At 41.1% G+C, this 16,742-nt stretch overlaps 3 protein-coding genes across 10 annotated transcripts in view; all 3 read left to right on the top strand.

Moving 5' to 3' along the window:
- map7d2a (MAP7 domain containing 2a) overlaps positions 1–4,654 on the top strand; it is a 35,775-nt gene extending 31,121 nt beyond the window's left edge. For all 4 annotated transcript variants that reach the window (XM_088440440.1, XM_088440441.1, XM_088440438.1 and 1 more), the window contains 4 exons: positions 9–59; positions 263–293; positions 2,260–2,782; positions 3,664–4,654. In XM_088440440.1, coding sequence (XP_088296566.1) covers positions 9–59; positions 263–293; positions 2,260–2,782; positions 3,664–3,922 — 864 coding nt within the window. In that variant the 3' untranslated portion in view covers positions 3,923–4,654. The remainder of the gene's footprint in view (positions 1–8; positions 60–262; positions 294–2,259; positions 2,783–3,663) is intronic.
- A 614-nt stretch (positions 4,655–5,268) lies between these two features.
- LOC148408946 (uncharacterized) lies at positions 5,269–11,159 on the top strand. Of its 2 annotated transcripts, none has more exons than XM_088440727.1 (10): positions 5,269–5,367; positions 6,053–6,123; positions 6,208–6,894; positions 7,226–7,864; positions 9,494–9,606; positions 10,133–10,223; positions 10,298–10,349; positions 10,422–10,490; positions 10,571–10,719; positions 10,826–11,159. In XM_088440727.1, the coding sequence occupies exons 2-9, from the start codon at positions 6,083–6,085 to the stop codon at positions 10,685–10,687; spliced, it is 1,809 nt and encodes a 602-aa protein (XP_088296853.1). In that variant the 5' UTR covers positions 5,269–5,367; positions 6,053–6,082; the 3' UTR covers positions 10,688–10,719; positions 10,826–11,159. The 2 variants fall into 2 exon arrangements, with proteins under 2 accessions (XP_088296853.1, XP_088296852.1); XM_088440726.1 differs by having other exon boundaries at positions 6,205–6,894.
- A 412-nt stretch (positions 11,160–11,571) lies between these two features.
- On the top strand, positions 11,572–15,989 carry LOC148408945 (uncharacterized). 4 transcript variants are annotated; one of them, XM_088440731.1, is made up of 6 exons: positions 11,572–12,168; positions 12,852–13,036; positions 14,930–15,029; positions 15,092–15,318; positions 15,396–15,459; positions 15,558–15,989. In XM_088440731.1, the coding sequence occupies exons 3-6, from the start codon at positions 14,943–14,945 to the stop codon at positions 15,594–15,596; spliced, it is 417 nt and encodes a 138-aa protein (XP_088296857.1). In that variant the 5' UTR covers positions 11,572–12,168; positions 12,852–13,036; positions 14,930–14,942; the 3' UTR covers positions 15,597–15,989. The 4 variants fall into 4 exon arrangements, with proteins under 4 accessions (XP_088296857.1, XP_088296858.1, XP_088296859.1 ...); XM_088440732.1 differs by lacking the exon at positions 11,572–12,168 and having other exon boundaries at positions 12,666–13,036; XM_088440733.1 differs by lacking the exons at positions 11,572–12,168; positions 12,852–13,036 and adding an exon at positions 13,048–13,840.
- Positions 15,990–16,742: the final 753 nt, after the last annotated feature.

Raw genomic sequence — 16,742 nt, 5'->3', positions numbered from 1 at the left:
TTTTTCAGAGAATTGAGGAGATCATGAAGAGAACGAGGAAAGGAGAACCTGACGTGAAGGTACTGTAAGGGAATTCCTCTCATACAGTCGCCCTGCTGCCTTCAAACACCTTGTTGTTGTCACAATTTCATTTTTTTTTCAACTTCATTATTTTTTTTTTGTTGATTGTGTATTTATTAAATTCTATGATGGTACTTTGGTTTTGCGTCCTATTTTTCACAAATGTTGATTTCGTCGTCATTTTTCTGCATTGACTCTGAAGGACGAACAGGTTGAGACTGGGTCACCACCAGGTCAGTGTTAATTTAGTTCCCATGCAAATACTTTTGTTTGCTCCCCCTGCTTATGTTACCTCTTTTATACGCCTTGCATCTGCATGCATGGCAGATATCTTTTGCTATGGGCTGACAAAGAAAAAATCAGAGGTTTTGTTTTCTGCTTGTTAGTTAGCAGGAACATGCAAAAAACGCTTGACTGGTTCACATAAAACCTGTGGGGTTTGTGCATTGGCTGGGAAAAAAATGTATTAAAAATATGGCAATGTTTTGACATTTTCATTTATGTGATGATGCATGAAGAATCTTGAGAAAATGGTTTAATGACTGCATTATTTTTAATGTTCCTATTCAATTAATCTGAAATATCTGCTTTATCTCAGATTGGGTGGCTGAATGTCACTGGCGACATAATGAGCTGTTTTATTGTTCTAATATTAGCGCCCACAATTAAATCCAGTTCCAGGGAAGGGCTAATGAGCAATATGCTGGAAAATGTCATTCAATGGCATCGTGGGAGGTGGCCGAAAAGGAATTCCCTTGCGATTATCAAGCTCTGCCACAGCTAGAAATTGAAATCAATTTATGAAAATATGCTCAGATACTACCTGTACTTGTTGTTACTTTTCTAGAGCATGAGTTCTATTCAACTCAATTAAGTTGTAAATCTCTGAATTTACCACTTGCCATACAATATGTGCCAGGGGCCGTCACTAGGTTTTATTGAGGGGGGTACTTTCCTCACCTACCTGCCTTCTGTAAAAAAATTGTGTAGACTCACGTATTCTGCTGTTAGGCTGGTGCTAATTGTTACAACTGATTACAATAGTAATGTAAACTTTCTTCAAAAATGCCCATCTTTCGGTCTGCTTTTATCGCCCTGTTGGCTAAAAAGGAAAACAATAGTGTTGTGACTGGACTAACAATTCTGTTTAGTGCTAACTCGCATTAGAGAAATTGAAGCCTTCAATACCCATTTTACACTGAGTACACGATATTCATTGTAGGGAGCAGTGAAAGTGAATTCACCGACGGCCATTTTACATTGCCATTTGCCCTGGCAAGTTCACAAAAGTCTTGTACTGGATTTACAGTAAATGAGGACATTTTCTAATCGATTTAAATCTCGGTTGTCAAACCCTCCTCAAAGGCCGCTATCCTGCATGTTTTTTTATATTTCCATCTGCAAACACCTGATAAAAAAGATCAGGTATCAAACTTGAGGACTGGGGGCCAGAACCAGCCCACCACATTCTATGTGGTCCGCCAATTTTGTTATATTAAGTAACAAGAAGAGTGAAAGATAGAACAATGATACCGGAGCTGGCTTACCCATCATGCATTGCGTGACAACTACCGGAAGCATTACAGCTCAAAATGCACCAAGTTTCTCATTAGGTTAACTAATGGGTTAACTAATTGGTTAACCAGAGTGCCACAGCACCATTAGTTAACCTAATTTGCAAGTTGTCTTAAACTTTTAAGAATTTTTTTTGGGAAAAAAACTTTTTTGTTCCCAATCCCTCATTTGAAAAGTTTTTACTAGTGATTTCAAAACTAGTTAGAAGTATGTCAAACACACCTAAAATTTGTTTGATTTCACAGTCATACCAGCCCTCTGACAGGCTCCTAAGTTTGATATCCCTGCTTAAGGCTTCTGCTGAGTTTGATGATTAGTTTATCATTTGAATGAGGTGTTTAGGAGGAGGGAAGCGTCAAAAACATGCAGGAAAACAACCCGTAAAGACCAGGTATGGACATCCCTGCATTAAGTGGAATGGCTTGGATTATGATGCGTGGCAGGGGGCTTTCTGGCGGCGGGAAACCTGATTTATATATTGCAATGATAAATTAAAAACGCAAACAATTAAATTAGGTTGGCTTTAGCCCCCTATAAAATCCTTTCTGAAATCTAATGCAGTGGATGGACGCTAAATGGTTCAAAATTAGTGAAGCCCACTGTGATGTTTGTTATTCTCCGCAGGGGAAGTAAAGACAGTTGAAAATAAAGCTCAAGAAGACTTTATGTGGTGTAAAGAGCAGGTCATAAGCAACCAGGAGGTGAAGAAAGAAGCTGCTCCACAAATGGACCATCATAAGTGTGTTGAAAACGATGTTCCAGTGATACCAGCTCACATTGTTTCTGACAAGCGAATTGATACCAGAAAAATGCCTGCATTGGACAAATTAAACAAGGAGGCTGCTGATATTACCCAACCGCAAGAAATGGAAATGCAGGTGAATGCAAACAAGCACGCAAAAATCAATTTTAAAGACGTGGACCCTTTTGCAAAAGAAGCAACCAATGAGAGAGGTGGCATGCCTAAACAAAATGAGATAAATGGAGCAATCAAGAATGCAGAAAATATCCCGGCTGAGGTAAGCAAACAGAAAGTGACCTCAGCGAAGGGGCGTGAAGGACAGGGGCCTCAACTACCACCCGCCATTCACCTGGAGCCACTGGAGGTCAAATGCTATAGTGATGAGGTGCAGTCCATGGATATCAGGTGAGCCTTCCAAATAAGATTAAACATCAACCATGCTTGTGAATATTCTCAGATAACAGTTCCAGGCTTTGCCTTGATCAGGATGTTGTAGAAGACAATTTGCCCCCTCATGTGAGCAGGCTGGCAGGGGTGTCCAAATATTTAATGGACCACATAGAGTAAATCAGAGTGTGATGAGTAACATGATTTTAATCTTACCTCGTAAAAAAAAGAAAACCCCTCAAACTTTTTTTGTTTGTGGATACATTCTTATTGTGGCGGATTAAAAGATGGATAACAAAAAGTAGCATTTATTTATTCAACAAATTGAGTTGTCTCTACTGACTATTTGAGATTAGTCCTAGGTGCTGGTTGCAACTTTCACATTAAACCATCAGGGGAAGATATGCAGTTTTCTTATGTCAATCACCAAATACAAAAAAACAATAAAATAAAACATGGATTCTATCTATCTTGGACTTGCTCAAACGCAGGGTGGTCTGAAGTTTAGTTTAGCAAAGAGCTTTGTTATGGCTCGCCACCTTTGCATTTTTTTGCAATTGTTAGCTGCTGGTGTGGTCACAGCTGGTTGCTTTGCATTTATGTGGTCAACTAAAAAGCTGCCTCTCAGCAGCTTGCAAAGAATACATATCAGTTTCCACTTCACAGTGATTGACTTTTCTTATGCAAACTTCAACAACTCAAGGTCAAGACATAAAAACTCATCAAATCAAACAATGGAAAGCATCGTTTGAGATTACAAATTATATTTGCAAGGTTAGAAAAATAATGTTATGACTCTAATTGATCACAGTGCAATCGTTAATCTTCATGTCCCTACTTTTGTAGCGGACCATGAGTTAGTGTGAATCAAACCTGAATATTTTGTTTTTTTATCCCAGCCCAGCTTCAAAGGAGGAATTGATTTCCATCCCGGAATTCTCACCAGTTAATGAAATCCAGCAATGCGGCCTAAGCAACAGCCGAGCTCTTCAGGACCTGATGGACCTGACGGGTAGCGTCACATGCTCTAAAAGGATCTCTGAAAGCAATGTCGGCGACTGCAACAAAAATCTGATCCAAGGGGTCGTCAGCCCGGTATCCGACTCGATGCTCATCGGGATGTCACCTCCCACTTCTCATCAACTTAATATCCATTAGTGCAACGTTTATGAAATACCGATACAACTCTGTATAAATAAATTCATGGAAAAGAGCCATATAAAGTTACAGCTATTAAAACTACACCGTGTAGTATTGCAATGTACTAATCACATTTAGCAGATGTGAGTGGGCCTTTGATTGTTGTGTTTCAAAGGTCAATTTGACTTCATTTCAACTTTGCCTCTAATTACATTTGGATGCATTAACTTGTTACATAGCCATTGTGTTCCATAGATCTAATTTACTAACTATTACTAAGAGGCACAAAGCAGATATTTGGCACAGTGAGCTCCTTAAAAAATGCTTGCACAATCATTTTTTTTCTTGTCACTGTAGTCAGTAGAGATATAGGCCTACCTTAAGAAAGAGCTATGATACCGCAATTCTGTGCTACCGCAGTTCGACATATTTTCCCCTCTGCGCTGTCTGATTATGAATCATTATGACCTGTAATAGCTGAGTATCGTATGCTCATATTATTGTCCTGTAACTGAGCATAACAGTAACTTGCTCATTTATGTTTCCCATCCACTTTTCAATGTCCTCTGCAAGGGCTCTTTAAATTGTTTAACATAGATAAGACGTTTTAATTTGAAGCATAGATGTGACTAGAATTTAGACAAAATGTTTGATTTGCACATGCTTTTTCGCCAAAACATCCAACATCATATTTCAAAACAAGTGAATTTCACTTTGTCGCTGTTGACTTGTGCATGGCTTTCACGGTAAAAAAAAAAAAAAAAAAAAAAAAGACAATAAAATGTGAAATGGTCGACATTGTTGTTATTGCTCATAATCACTGTGGCTCTTTAGCACATATTACAAGCGCATGTGAGATGAGATTTGGGTGCATGTGGATGCATTCCGCCATTTACCCAAAGCCTCTTAGAAGTCAGTGCTCCTCAATTTTATATTATTTTTTGCAAAGCCCTCTCAGGAAAGACAAAAGCTTCTGTGCCCCCCACGGTGACTATAAAAAAGATAATTTTAATCTGAATAAATTGTGTAAAATACCTAAAATATTATTCTTTTTAACATTAAATTTGACAAAAGAAAAAACAATCGAATCATCTTAAAACAAATATTAACTTTAATTTATCCAGGTCACAGGTACGTCAGAAACAAAAAAATAAACAGTGTATCAAAGTGTTTGAAATTTAAAAAGAAAATGACAACCCTGATCTAAACTAGAAACATTTTTGACCAACTGAACAGTTTGATGCTGAAAAAAATACAATGAAATAATGTATATTGATCAGAAACATACGGAGCCAATTGACCAACGAGCGTAATTGACTCAGAGGAAGTCACGTGAGTCGTAGGGCTCCCGTCAAATTACGTCATGTCCTTTTCCATCACGTAATTAATTTCATACGACGACCAAAGGTACCTGCTGAGTTACCAAGAATCCTAGAATCTAATTCTTCGACGATTGCACTTTGGTAAGACGGCCCAAATAACACGATATTCATACTCAAGCCTTTTAGCAAAATATCCGTCCTGTTGTTGCAGTGTCGATATTCTGGCATGAGTGGGTGCCATTTTGTGGCAACTGTGCGTGGTTTAGCCTAGCATATTTTAGCTTAGCTCTTTTTTTCTAAACTTAATTTGACATTCGGTTCAAGATTGTTGGCGTTTTTGTGTTCGTGAGTTAAACACAAACAACAACAAACCCTCTTTCCCCCACATGAATGCACTCCCAGTTAAAAGTATTTTGTCGTGCTTCGTTCGAGTCGTGTTGTTTCAGGCCCTCGACTGAATGGGCCACCATTGCACATACGAAGTTAAAAGTAATCGAGGCTGACGTTATACTTAAATAGTCAGGTGGAGTGGGTTCAGTTATAAATATATTCGATTTACGTATTTATATCCCCAAATCAGTCAATACACTCGTTATTGTTCCCTTAGACTAGAATAAAACGGTCTTTAATGAATGAAGTATGAATACTGTCTATCTTATAGTGTGTTTCATTGATTTCACTTAAGCCAACCATACATATTTGCAAGAACTATCACCGTGGTTTAAATTAAGTTTAGCCTAATCATACTGGCAAAGAATTCTTTTATTTTTTAGGCTTTATTTTGGCTCTACGGAATCAGAAAAATCTTAAATGTTGACTTTTGTAGCTGTTCTAGAAAACAAATACTCTAAAGAAGATGGTCCGTCCACAATTTGGACCTCCACGCTTAAAGCCCAGGTATTGTACAGTGATTGCCTCTCGCCACACCCAGATGCTAAGTATTATGTTGTTAGTCACATTTTCCTTGTTTTCCTTCAGCAGAGCTTATGGAGATGGTCACGGCAGTGGATCTAGAGAAGGTAATTACTCCACTAACTCTAAAACAAGAAGAGACCCCCATGGCCACGCAGAAAAGCCCCATGTTGACTGGAGAGATTCAAGAGGTCAAGGTCGACCCGCAACTGACAGAAGAGTTCCACTGATGGAAGACCGTGAGCCACGTTTCAATAACTGGAGGCCACACAATCAGGATTCCTATCAATCGTACCCTCCCAAATTGGAACAGCATCACAGCCAGCGACGACCACCTTCATCCAGGCCCAACCGCTCCCCGCATGCCCAGCATCATTCATCATCCCGCAGTCCTGCACGAGGGTCACCTGGTCAAAGGGTACCTCCTCCACATCGCCACTCCTCATCTCACCGGTCACCTACCCCGAGACATTTTCGAGGCCATCCCAGCGACAAACGGCCCGGCCCTCCGTCAGCCTTTCAGGGTTCTTTCGGGGACCATAAAAGGGAGCCTGGTTTCCTACATCAGGAGCAGAGGTATCGAGGCCCCCGTGGAGATGTGAGTCCAAGAGAGAGGTCCTTTGTGGACTCTGGCCACAGCAAGAAGCGATGGAACGACACCGGAGCATTCACTCATCCGCATAATGGCCAACACGGGCCTCCGGGACCTCAGCGGAGCCCGAGAGAGATGCATGGGAGAGGCTCATGTCCAGAGAGGTACAGGATGGAAGCAGCTCTTCCAGCTGGTTAAAATGATTAAAAGAAAGCTGACCCTGATGCAGACCTCAGTTGCATGGCTCATAATGCCGTATACCCAGCCCCCTTTAAACGATTAGCGGATCTAGATAAGATATGATGTAAATATGCTTTCCCCTACCTTTGAGTGGAATTTTTATAACGGGTCTATAAATTCTGTTTTTTTCCTCCAGTTTCATTTTGTCATGGGTTTGAGAAATGGGGCTGCTTAATATAGTGCGCTCCGCCATCCACTTAACAATCCTGGAAGATCTGTTATTGTAACGATTTCTTCTGTCTGATGGATATGCAGGTGGTCATCTGAGCAACACTCCAGAAGGCAGCGCGCTCCCATGGAGAGGCAGGGCGGCAGACCCCACAGCATGGAGACTGCAAAGGATGTCCCTCGCCTGCCCCTTCTCAGGCCCCCACCTTGGAAAGAAAGCCCGTCGGCGTCATCGTCCTTCCGCAGGAGCCCCCAGGACAAGCAACTGATGGGTCCCCGCAAGAGGAGAATATCAGACGTCAGCATGTCCTCATTAAGTCCCACACAGGATCCCAGTGGCCCTAAATACCCCAGGAGAGAGAGAATTCCACTCCTCAGTATTCCCAGGCCATTTGGTGGTAGGCCTATCTCACTTAGGGATAAGAGTTTTATACTTAAAAGCAGACAGATGAGGCTTGAGTCTCCCATGAAGCTAAGAATTCCTCCACCTTTTAGACCCAGGCCACACATGGGTGACATTCCCCCTCGGGGACCTCCCAGCTCCGTTCTTGCTATCAGGAAGAAACGCTTCGAGTCCAATCCGGTCCCCCTGAAAAGACTGCAACCAAGGGACACAAGAGCTCAACAGTCCCCCGACAGAGATGAAGACCAAGCCCGCAGACCCCAGAGAGAGACTAATACCAGAAAAGTACAGGTGGAGTCTCGTCGCTTCTTGAATACGCACAGGTACGGTATTTTCCTTTTTGCAATCTTCGCAGGGGCTTGATGTGGGAGGTCAAGAACGAATGTTTTGATCGTGAAACCACGTGAAAAATGGAGAAGACATGATGCACAAAAACATCATTTCCCCGCTCTTCCCCACCACTATCTCCCGTCTGCATATTCCATAGAGAGGTTTATTCTCCCGTACCATGAATGCAAACGACCAAATGTGGCAGAAAATGTCAGTGCTTGTCAAGCCCCGCCCTGTTCTGTCTGTTATCTTGAACATGAAAGAACTTGCCCTCATATTGTAAAACGTTTTGGGGTCTCTTAAATATCCAAAAGTACATGTTTCATGGATCAAGAGGAGTTGGTGCGCTCAAAGGATGGAAATACACGTCCCGCCGGATTTGTTAATCGCCCCTCATAGCAACGGAAGGATTTTTATGCTTCCATGCATCGATAAAACTCAGCGCCGTTTTGAATTGCCACTTGGCTACATACAGAAAATGAGAAGAGGAATCACATTTTTCCTCCAGAATGAATTGGTATTTGCCTGATCGCCTCATCTGGAGAAAAAATAGAAGACTTGAGCACAGAAGAGGTCGGCTTCTCTACAGATTTGACCACGTGGAAGAATGATTCACGCATCGGGCCAGCTCCAAGTCAATGCTGGAGGTAAAAAGTATGTGAAGACAAGATGGCAGTGCAACCAGAAGACTGCTGCTGGCAGCACGTCCCCTTTGCCGTTTCACTTGTAAAAGTCACGACAATACCTCAAGCACAAAGCACTGTCAACAAGATGTGACAAAAGTCAATTGACAGCAACAATGTGAAAGAATTTAGCCAGCCTAATCAAGCTACGACGAAGGCCGAGATGTCACTTTTTTTTCATGTCGCTACCGCCATCGACAGTGTCATTTTTCCGCCTTGCTGCCTCTGAATCTATGAATCCTCAAAAGTTCTGCCAGTAATGAACTACCTATAAAATACCCCAACTTGCCCTCTTGTATGTCAGTGCTGGTGTGCAAATACAAGCCCAAGAAGGTAAACCACAAAGATGATCTCAAGCATTGCACTTGTTCCCTGTAGAAAAAAAAGAGGAGTCTGCTTGCCCTTTTCACCACTCAAACCATCGTCCCGTTTCTAAGATGAGCTGAGGCGTCTTTAAAGGCGGGCATGCTCACAATCGTGGGATCGTCTCTAAGCTCCCAGCGCAGCTGGAATTTGAATACCCCCTCTAAACTTAAGACATATTGACGACAACTCATTTGTTGCCATTCAACTGATAAAATAAACCATGCGGCATCAGCCCAGAGACATAACCATCTTTTGAGGAGCGACGCAGCCAAATAAAACGCGGATAGGAGACGGAACGAAGAGGTGTTGGTGCGATATTTTACAATACCCACCCAAGCGACCTCTTTAACGATCAGCGGGTAACTGAAGAGAGCTCAGGTTGATTGCGAGTGCAATTATAGGAGTAAAGAAGCGTGGACATGCCATGGTTTTGTAAGTACCACCGTGTGATATCTGGCTTTACATGCGCATTTTCTTCCTGCAAAGCTGTGCTGTTCGTAACTGATTTTGTACTATTTGACAGGTCATCCGTTTTTATGTGGGTTACTTAAACAATGGCTCGTCTCTCTCTAGATCTTCGCCCGTCGAGAAACGAGATCTCGTTGTCGTGTCCCACTGGGCTGCTGGCCCGAGCACGTCTAAGGAAGACTCTCCTGTGAAAGACCGTAGCCCAAAGTCAAAAAGTGGTAAATCTCATCTTCTCCCTATTAAGTCTTCATCGGCCAATTTTTCAACTCTTGTGACATTTGATTTAATTATATATTAATAGTAGTCCATTTATTCGTTTAGGCTTACAATGTCTGCTCAAGTAACTAGACTTCTGTCTTGCATTTTAGTGGTTGCAGTGTCAATGAATCAAAATAGAGAAAACACCTGCCTTTTTACTGTTTAAATAAAACTGGTATTAAAATTAGTCCCCTATAAACAGATGTTAAAACACTGAACAAGAATTTTATTCAGATATTCAAAGCCATACTATGCAATTTCATGATTTGTTTTTCCAGACTTGTGCAGGACACTGCATGTGATGTTACGCTGCTCTCAAAATTTACTGCAACAAAGTTGCAGATGTGCAAATTTGAATGTTTATTTTGTTCCGGTGTGACGGTTTTTGGCCAAACGTTCTTTAGTTTCGGCCATACAGTTTTATTTCGTTGCATGCCAGCTGCTTTTGTCGCTCTCAAAATGTATTGTCATTTCTCTTCGGTTCAGACGCGTCTCTGAACAGCCGAACAACAAAAGGGGACTCACGATCACAATCGCCCGACAGAAAACGAGGGTATTTGGAGAGAAGGACGTTCAGGTAGTTCTCATGGTGATTTTAGGACGAGTGACCCAAGTATCCCATTACTGAGCTTGTGGGATTTTGTTTTCCAGGCCAGTAAATTTGATGCCAGACAGGCCTTTAAGAAGACCTGGACCCATGCAAGTGAGTTATAAAATGTCCAATTGTTATTGTTTCCATGTGAATAAATGACATGCATGTTGTTTGTCTTGACAGAGACTAAGGTTTCCCAGCATGAGGAGGCCTGGGCCTGAGCCATCTGGGAATTTTAGACGGCCACTCATGGTATGCAGACTTTTGAGATGAGATCATATCCTTCTCATGTGACATCCCCCACTAACCAGTATCAACATTCTTTTGACTAGGAGAACTTGGTGCCACGCCCCTTCCCAAACCAAAACCCGGTGTACCGAAAAAGTCACAGTATCATGTCTAAGTACCGCAACATGCGAGTGATGAGACAGCGCGCTCCTTACACCTGAGGAGCCCACGACAATGCCGGGAACCGCCTCAGGTATGCCGACGATCACGACTGCTGCCTGCTTGCAATGTGTCACTTTCAAGTCCATTATCTTAAGGCTGCGGTGAATAAAACAGCTTTTACTATTGATTTGCCACAGGTGCTGCTACTGGAGACACTGGGAAAAAGTCACTAATAAAGTTGCAGCAGCAATGCTCACAACTTGTGAGACAAAACTTTTTTCCTGCTTCAGATTTTAAGTTGTCTCACAATTTTAATTGCACAAAGAAAAATTCATCTGTAAAATATGCTGGACAACATCTCCCTTTTTCCCCCCTATATGTATTCTCTTTGAAAGTGCTTGTAAAAGACACTTGGAACCGTCTTGTAGATACCAGGCTCTACTTAAATGGATTTGTTAGTTTACATTCGGTGACGATATTTTCAACTTACAGTATATCTTAACACATGAAATAAAGTTTGGGATATACTCATTTATGTTGAGCATTAAAATTCTGTTTAGTTTTTAATTTGTCCCTTTTGAGTTTTTCAAATAAAATCAGGTCAAGCACAAAATCAGACCTGGGATGTGTTTACCTGCCAATTTGGGACAAGAACAATTCCATTTTTATTGTCTGCATATTCATAATTTAACTACTAATGCTATTTTATCAGAAGTAGACTTGTCAATGTTTAGGAATTCAAACATTTATCACCAGTTAATGCACTGCAAAAAAAAAAAGACTTCCTTTGGAAGCAAATATTGTCCCAATAGTCGTGTGTGTATGTTTGCACTTTGACATTGCTGTCAAACATAAATCACAGAAGTTTCTATAACGAATTGCATTTAGTCACATATCTCAAAAAAATTGTGCAACACTTTGATGTTGATTAAAATCTTGCTGTTTAACCTAAAAATATCATACAAAACCTGACTTTCTTAAAACACAGGCCATTTCCATAGAACCGATAGTGTAACCTCGAATTTCTATTTAGTTATGTCCGCACTCCAGCAGAATTTGCCAGGCCCTGTGGAGGAACTCCTTTGCTAAGTGTCCATTTGTTTGTTTTCTTTTCTCAATGAGCTGTCTAGCAACTAGGCAAAATAACGTAGTAGCCCCTATTTAGATACTGAGTGCTAAGATTAACACTTTGTGGCATATTGAGCAATAAAAGTCCATAGTGAAGGTGACATGATGATTTAGGACATCATGACATCAGGTCCTGAAGTTCAGCTGCCACAGGAAGTAAATACTAGAACAGTTAACAAGAGTAAAATATTTTAATCTCTGTTTATATTTTACTTGTTCACTGCTCTAATGTCTAAACAAAATTTGACATACATGGTACATTGAGAAATATGTATCATGTTTAGTACCATTTTTTTTCTTTTTAATTATACTTAGTGCCTGGTTGCTGATAAGCTATTTTTAGGATGCTGCCACACTTCCATAAATGTCCACTGAGAGGAACACTTAGAAATCGTAGAATCTTCCAAAGATCGTGAGTATTTTCAAAGTAATGTAAAATGTTCTCACCTGTAACACTTAATATATAAAGATGTCTGTTTGATTAGCTTGAGCATAAATTTGTGCTTTTGGTAAAAAAACAAAAAATAGATATTAATAAAAAATAATTAAGGATAATAATAAAAACCAACATATCAGCCCTTTAAAGTTTTATTTTGCTAACCATTTTGTAAGCTCCAAAAAGGGTACAGAGAGCAGTGCTATATGTCATAGCGTGATTTCGATTGGTAAAGCTTCGTCCAATCATCTCCCACAAGTTGGCAACATCATCAAAATTTTGTGTTGTGCTTTAGCCACACAATGTCCTCCAGCATGCTGGTTATGTCCAAAGGGGTATATACAAAGACCCTCCCCCTTATCCTTCGTGTAAACCAATAAAGTTAAAAAAAAACAAAAAACAGATTGCAATATAATTTGTTTCAGAGGCGGCTTATCGAGTCAACTCTAAAACTGGCCGAATTCTGCTCCATTTAAAGCCCCCCTTTGTTAGATTAAGCAAAAAAGAAAAAAAAGACTCATTACCAGTTATAGACCGTATTAGCAGTAAATGAAATGCCTGCTTCAGAGAAGTGGCAAGACCTTTCATTTGACTTTTTTACCACCAGTTAAAAGCTGAGCTTGAACGATCCCTCCCTGCCTTCTCGCCCTTCTTTAAAGCAATTGCCCTTCACTTGAAGACTCCCCTTCCCTCTGAGGCCTCATGATATTGGTGTGGCGCCCCTGCGCTAAACATAGCCCCTCAATGCTGCAGCCCCCCTGAAAACACTGAGCGGGCTACAATGGCTGGTGTTGAGTTACCGCACATGCTGCTGCATCTCACTGGGGAAGGATCGCTAAACGCAGTAAGTGTCTGGGCAGCAACTAACAATCTCACGAATCATTGACATCTGATGTGTGATTCTTTATTTCCTTCAAATGTATGTGTCACGTTGTAAAAATGCCTTAGTCCTGGAATGTGGTGTATACTGTATCGTCAATTTCGGACTATAAAACGTTCCCTTTTTCCTCACACTTCGAACCCTGCGGTTTATAGTTCGGTGCGGCTTATTCGCAATGCCGCAATGGCAACTATATAAACCCGAAGTGTGAAAAGAGAGGGACCTTTATCTAGAAGAGACTGCAGGAATTCCAAAACAGCAGGAACAGGACAAGCCGCAGGGTCCGCGGCAAGTGTGGCGCACCACGACACAAACAACTTCCACCTGTTGTCGTACAACAACTGTGTGGAAGGGGCCCTGGCGTTGAGAATAGTACGTCTGACCCAATCACAGCAGCAGTTCAACAGTGGGTTTGGCCCCTGAGAGGCCAAACACACAAGCAAAGACAATGAGGGTGGGGATGCCACACCAGACCCTCTTGCTGAGACAACAAATCAACCGGTCTGCTGAGGGAACGAGGGACGACTTTGCCAAGTTGACCCTGATTCCCAACTGAGACACGTGGCAAAGTAGTATGGCAGTATCCCTGACTACCTGAGCATGAGACTGCTCACAGATAAGGCAGTCATCCAGGTACACGAAAACCTTCATGCTCTTCGCTTGCAGGGGGTCCAAGCGCTGCCTTCACGAAATGAGTGAAGCGCCCGGAATTGCCAGTGGGAGCCCCTGTAAGCGAAGCCTGTAATGAGGCGCGATGTGGACATGAAAGTAAGTGTCGGATCGACTTAAGTTGGCACCGCCCCCGTGTAACTCGTTTTTTTTTTTTTAATTTTACTAGCATTCAGGGGCAATCTCCTGGTAAACAAAGGGACACAGAAGAAGACGACGTCAAAATAGTGATTTTAAGTTTGAACTGTGTTTTCCTCGCCACCAGAGTGCTTTCTCCACTAGTAAATGCAACAGGCATGTTACTGTTATATTGGAGCAGTATTCTATTTAGTTCGAAAATATGGTATGTTGGTGCTGCTCTTATTTCAAAACATGCAGGCATGTTCAGTCAATGTTGAAGGCTTGATATTATTGAAAAAAGTTTTAAATACAAATACGTATAAGAATTTAGACCTCCATGTGTAATTACAGTAGTATACTGTGGCAAGACAATGAAACTCACGTTGCTGTTCAAGTGCACGTCTTGAATTTTCGCTTACAAACAAGTAATGAACAACATTGTCAAAGTCATTACATCACAAAGGTTCATTCAACCCCGCGTGCTACCAACTTCCATGCTGGTTGAGAGGCATATACATAAAATGTTGGCAAACGTTGGGTTGTACGAATGTGACAGACAAAACCTTTTCCCTACTGGGATAGACTATCTAACATGGAAGTCAGCTGACCTCTGCAAACGATAGCAATTTTTTCTTTGAAGATCCTTCATGAAAATGTCTGTCAAGTATATCTGCACCCAGATCCACCTCTTCGCCTCCTTCTGTGATGTAGTGAACGAATCTGGTTTAAATTCATGGAATTTTGCAGCAAAATGACACTACGACTCCCACTTATCCACCTGCAGGACACGTATGTGGTGATATCTACGTAGGCCTAGAAAGCTTTCGAGACTGATTGGTTTGGGCAAAAAAAAAAATGGTTTCACTGTTATTTTTTCCTGTTTCATAAGTGCAGTTCTTCTGTATCAATCAAAAAAATATATCCTTATGGGTTGGTATCAAATTGGCATTGGCTGACACTGCGCAGCTATGTAACAGAATCGATATCGAGGGACCAAAAATTGGTATCGGAAGAAAACTAGTTGGTGCAGTGTTTTATGTTCTGTTATAGCTCAAGTGTTGCCTTCAGGTGTAAACTGTTAATGGAAAGAGGAAGGAATCCAAGTGTGAATTGTCCAGTACCACAAGAAAAGTCCCATGAAGCAATCCCGAATGGAGCGTCTTCTTCTGTAAGTATTAGAAAACAAATATACATGGAAATGTGTATCTTTAATAGTGTGTATTTTCTCAGGCGGATGAATCCAGACATGCTCTCCCACAGTCTTGTCCATCGCTCTCCCCGCTACTTCCCAAAGCCCTCTGTGCTGTTCTGCACGCCCGGCAGGTCCCCCAGAGTCCGGTCCCCGACCCTGGACCCGACAGAAGTCAGGCAGAACACACATCAACCAAACTGGAGCGACTGCAGTCTGAGCTGAGAGAAATGAGGGAGCAGTTTGAGCAGATGAAGAGTCGACACAAGTAGGGCATTTGGCACTCTCCTCCTCCTCAGACATGATGACATCATTTTCACGCGAGCTCATTCTCTTGTGCTCCAGCAAAGAAATCAAGCTTCTGATGAACGAGCTGGACGAAGAGAAAAGAATTCGTCTCACCTTGCAGGTGAGAAGCAAAAGCATTCAATCACTTTACATTGTCAAGTGTATTGCTTGTCCTTGCAATGGCTGACGTACATGGTTTCATATTTGTCATTTTTTTAGATGGAGCTACAACGTATAAAGAAGCACATGTCAAAATGACAAAAAAGAGAGGAAAAATGTCTTTTTTTTTTTTTTTTGGTGGAGTGTGACTAAACTGCACCGTAGACAGAACTGCTGTGCATTCATGTACAGGTATATAAACTTATAAACTACCAAAAACATCTGTTGCCATGATTCAGTGCAGTTATACACTATTGCAAACTACTTTTAACATGTCTTGTTCTGTTAATATCTTTATGTTGATGAGAATCAATTTTAGTTCTTGCATCATTTGTTTCTGAAACCACATTATTCTCAAATACTGTAAAATATACTGTATGCAAATAATGTAGTATTTCCTTCCATGAATATGAGCCAGTATCAAACTTTTTTTTTTTTATGAGTACACTATCTTTTTGTCCTGTGCTTTGTGTTTTTTGTTTCCCAATAAATTTGTTGCCCACATGTAATGTCTTAATGTGTAGGAAAAAAGTGGAAGGAAATGAAGCCATCAGTAAATATGCAGATGAGTAATTTTAAGAAAATTACTTTATACTGTATACACACACACACGCACAAACACATAGTGTGTATTATCCATCTATCTATCTATCTATATACAAATATATACACAATATACAATACATACAATACATGTCAAGTGATAATATTAACATATAATATATAATATCATATAATATAATTAATTGATCCATCCACTTTCTATAGCTGCTTATCCTTCCTTACTAGGGTCATAGGCTTGCTGAAGCCTATCCCAGCTGTCTACGGGCAGATTGCGGGGACACCATGGACTGGATTACAGGGACAAACAACCATTCACGCACCCAATCACAGCAAAGGACAATTTAGTATGTCCAATACACCTGCAATGCATGATTTTGGAATGAGGGAGGAGCTCGTATTGCCAGGAGAAGACCCACGCCGGCATGGGGAGAACATGCAAACTCCACACAGGAAAGGTAAGGGTTAGCCCAGGGCAATGCAAGCCTTTGTATCAAGATACTATTTAAAGTGAAACTACATCAATGGACGTCTTTGTGTGTGTTTTTTTTTTCTGGTGAGTTTTATGTATGTTTAGTCTCAAGGAAGTGTTTTTTTTTAATGCTTTAAAAAACCTTAAATAATCTCCGACATAAATGCTTAAACAGCCCTAACATCCATTATAGACAGAATATTGTAAACATT

The sequence above is a fragment of the Hippichthys cyanospilos genome, chromosome 18 (genome assembly GCF_059441005.1).
Source record: "Hippichthys cyanospilos isolate Australia breed blue-spotted pipefish chromosome 18, RoL_Hcya_1.0, whole genome shotgun sequence".
Lineage (NCBI taxonomy): Eukaryota > Metazoa > Chordata > Actinopteri > Syngnathiformes > Syngnathidae > Hippichthys > Hippichthys cyanospilos.
Note: the sequence above shows the minus strand (reverse complement) of the source record. Positions and strands in the feature narration are given on the sequence as shown.

What these genes read in the sequence shown, in the direction of transcription:
- LOC148408946 (XM_088440726.1), top strand. Translation starts at nt 6,083, where the DNA reads ATGGTCCGTCCACAATTTGGACCTCCACGCTTAAAGCCCAG. An exon ending in TTGGAGAGAAGGACGTTCAG is followed by an intron (nt 10,224 to 10,297) that starts GTAGTTCTCATG and finishes TTTGTTTTCCAG; the next exon opens with GCCAGTAAATTTGATGCCAG. An exon ending in GAAGACCTGGACCCATGCAA is followed by an intron (nt 10,350 to 10,421) that starts GTGAGTTATAAA and finishes TTGTCTTGACAG; the next exon opens with AGACTAAGGTTTCCCAGCAT.
- LOC148408945 (XM_088440730.1), top strand. Translation starts at nt 14,898, where the DNA reads ATGTTCTGTTATAGCTCAAGTGTTGCCTTCAGGTGTAAACTGTTAATG. An exon ending in CGAATGGAGCGTCTTCTTCT is followed by an intron (nt 15,030 to 15,091) that starts GTAAGTATTAGA and finishes GTATTTTCTCAG; the next exon opens with GCGGATGAATCCAGACATGC. An exon ending in GAATTCGTCTCACCTTGCAG is followed by an intron (nt 15,460 to 15,557) that starts GTGAGAAGCAAA and finishes TCATTTTTTTAG; the next exon opens with ATGGAGCTACAACGTATAAA.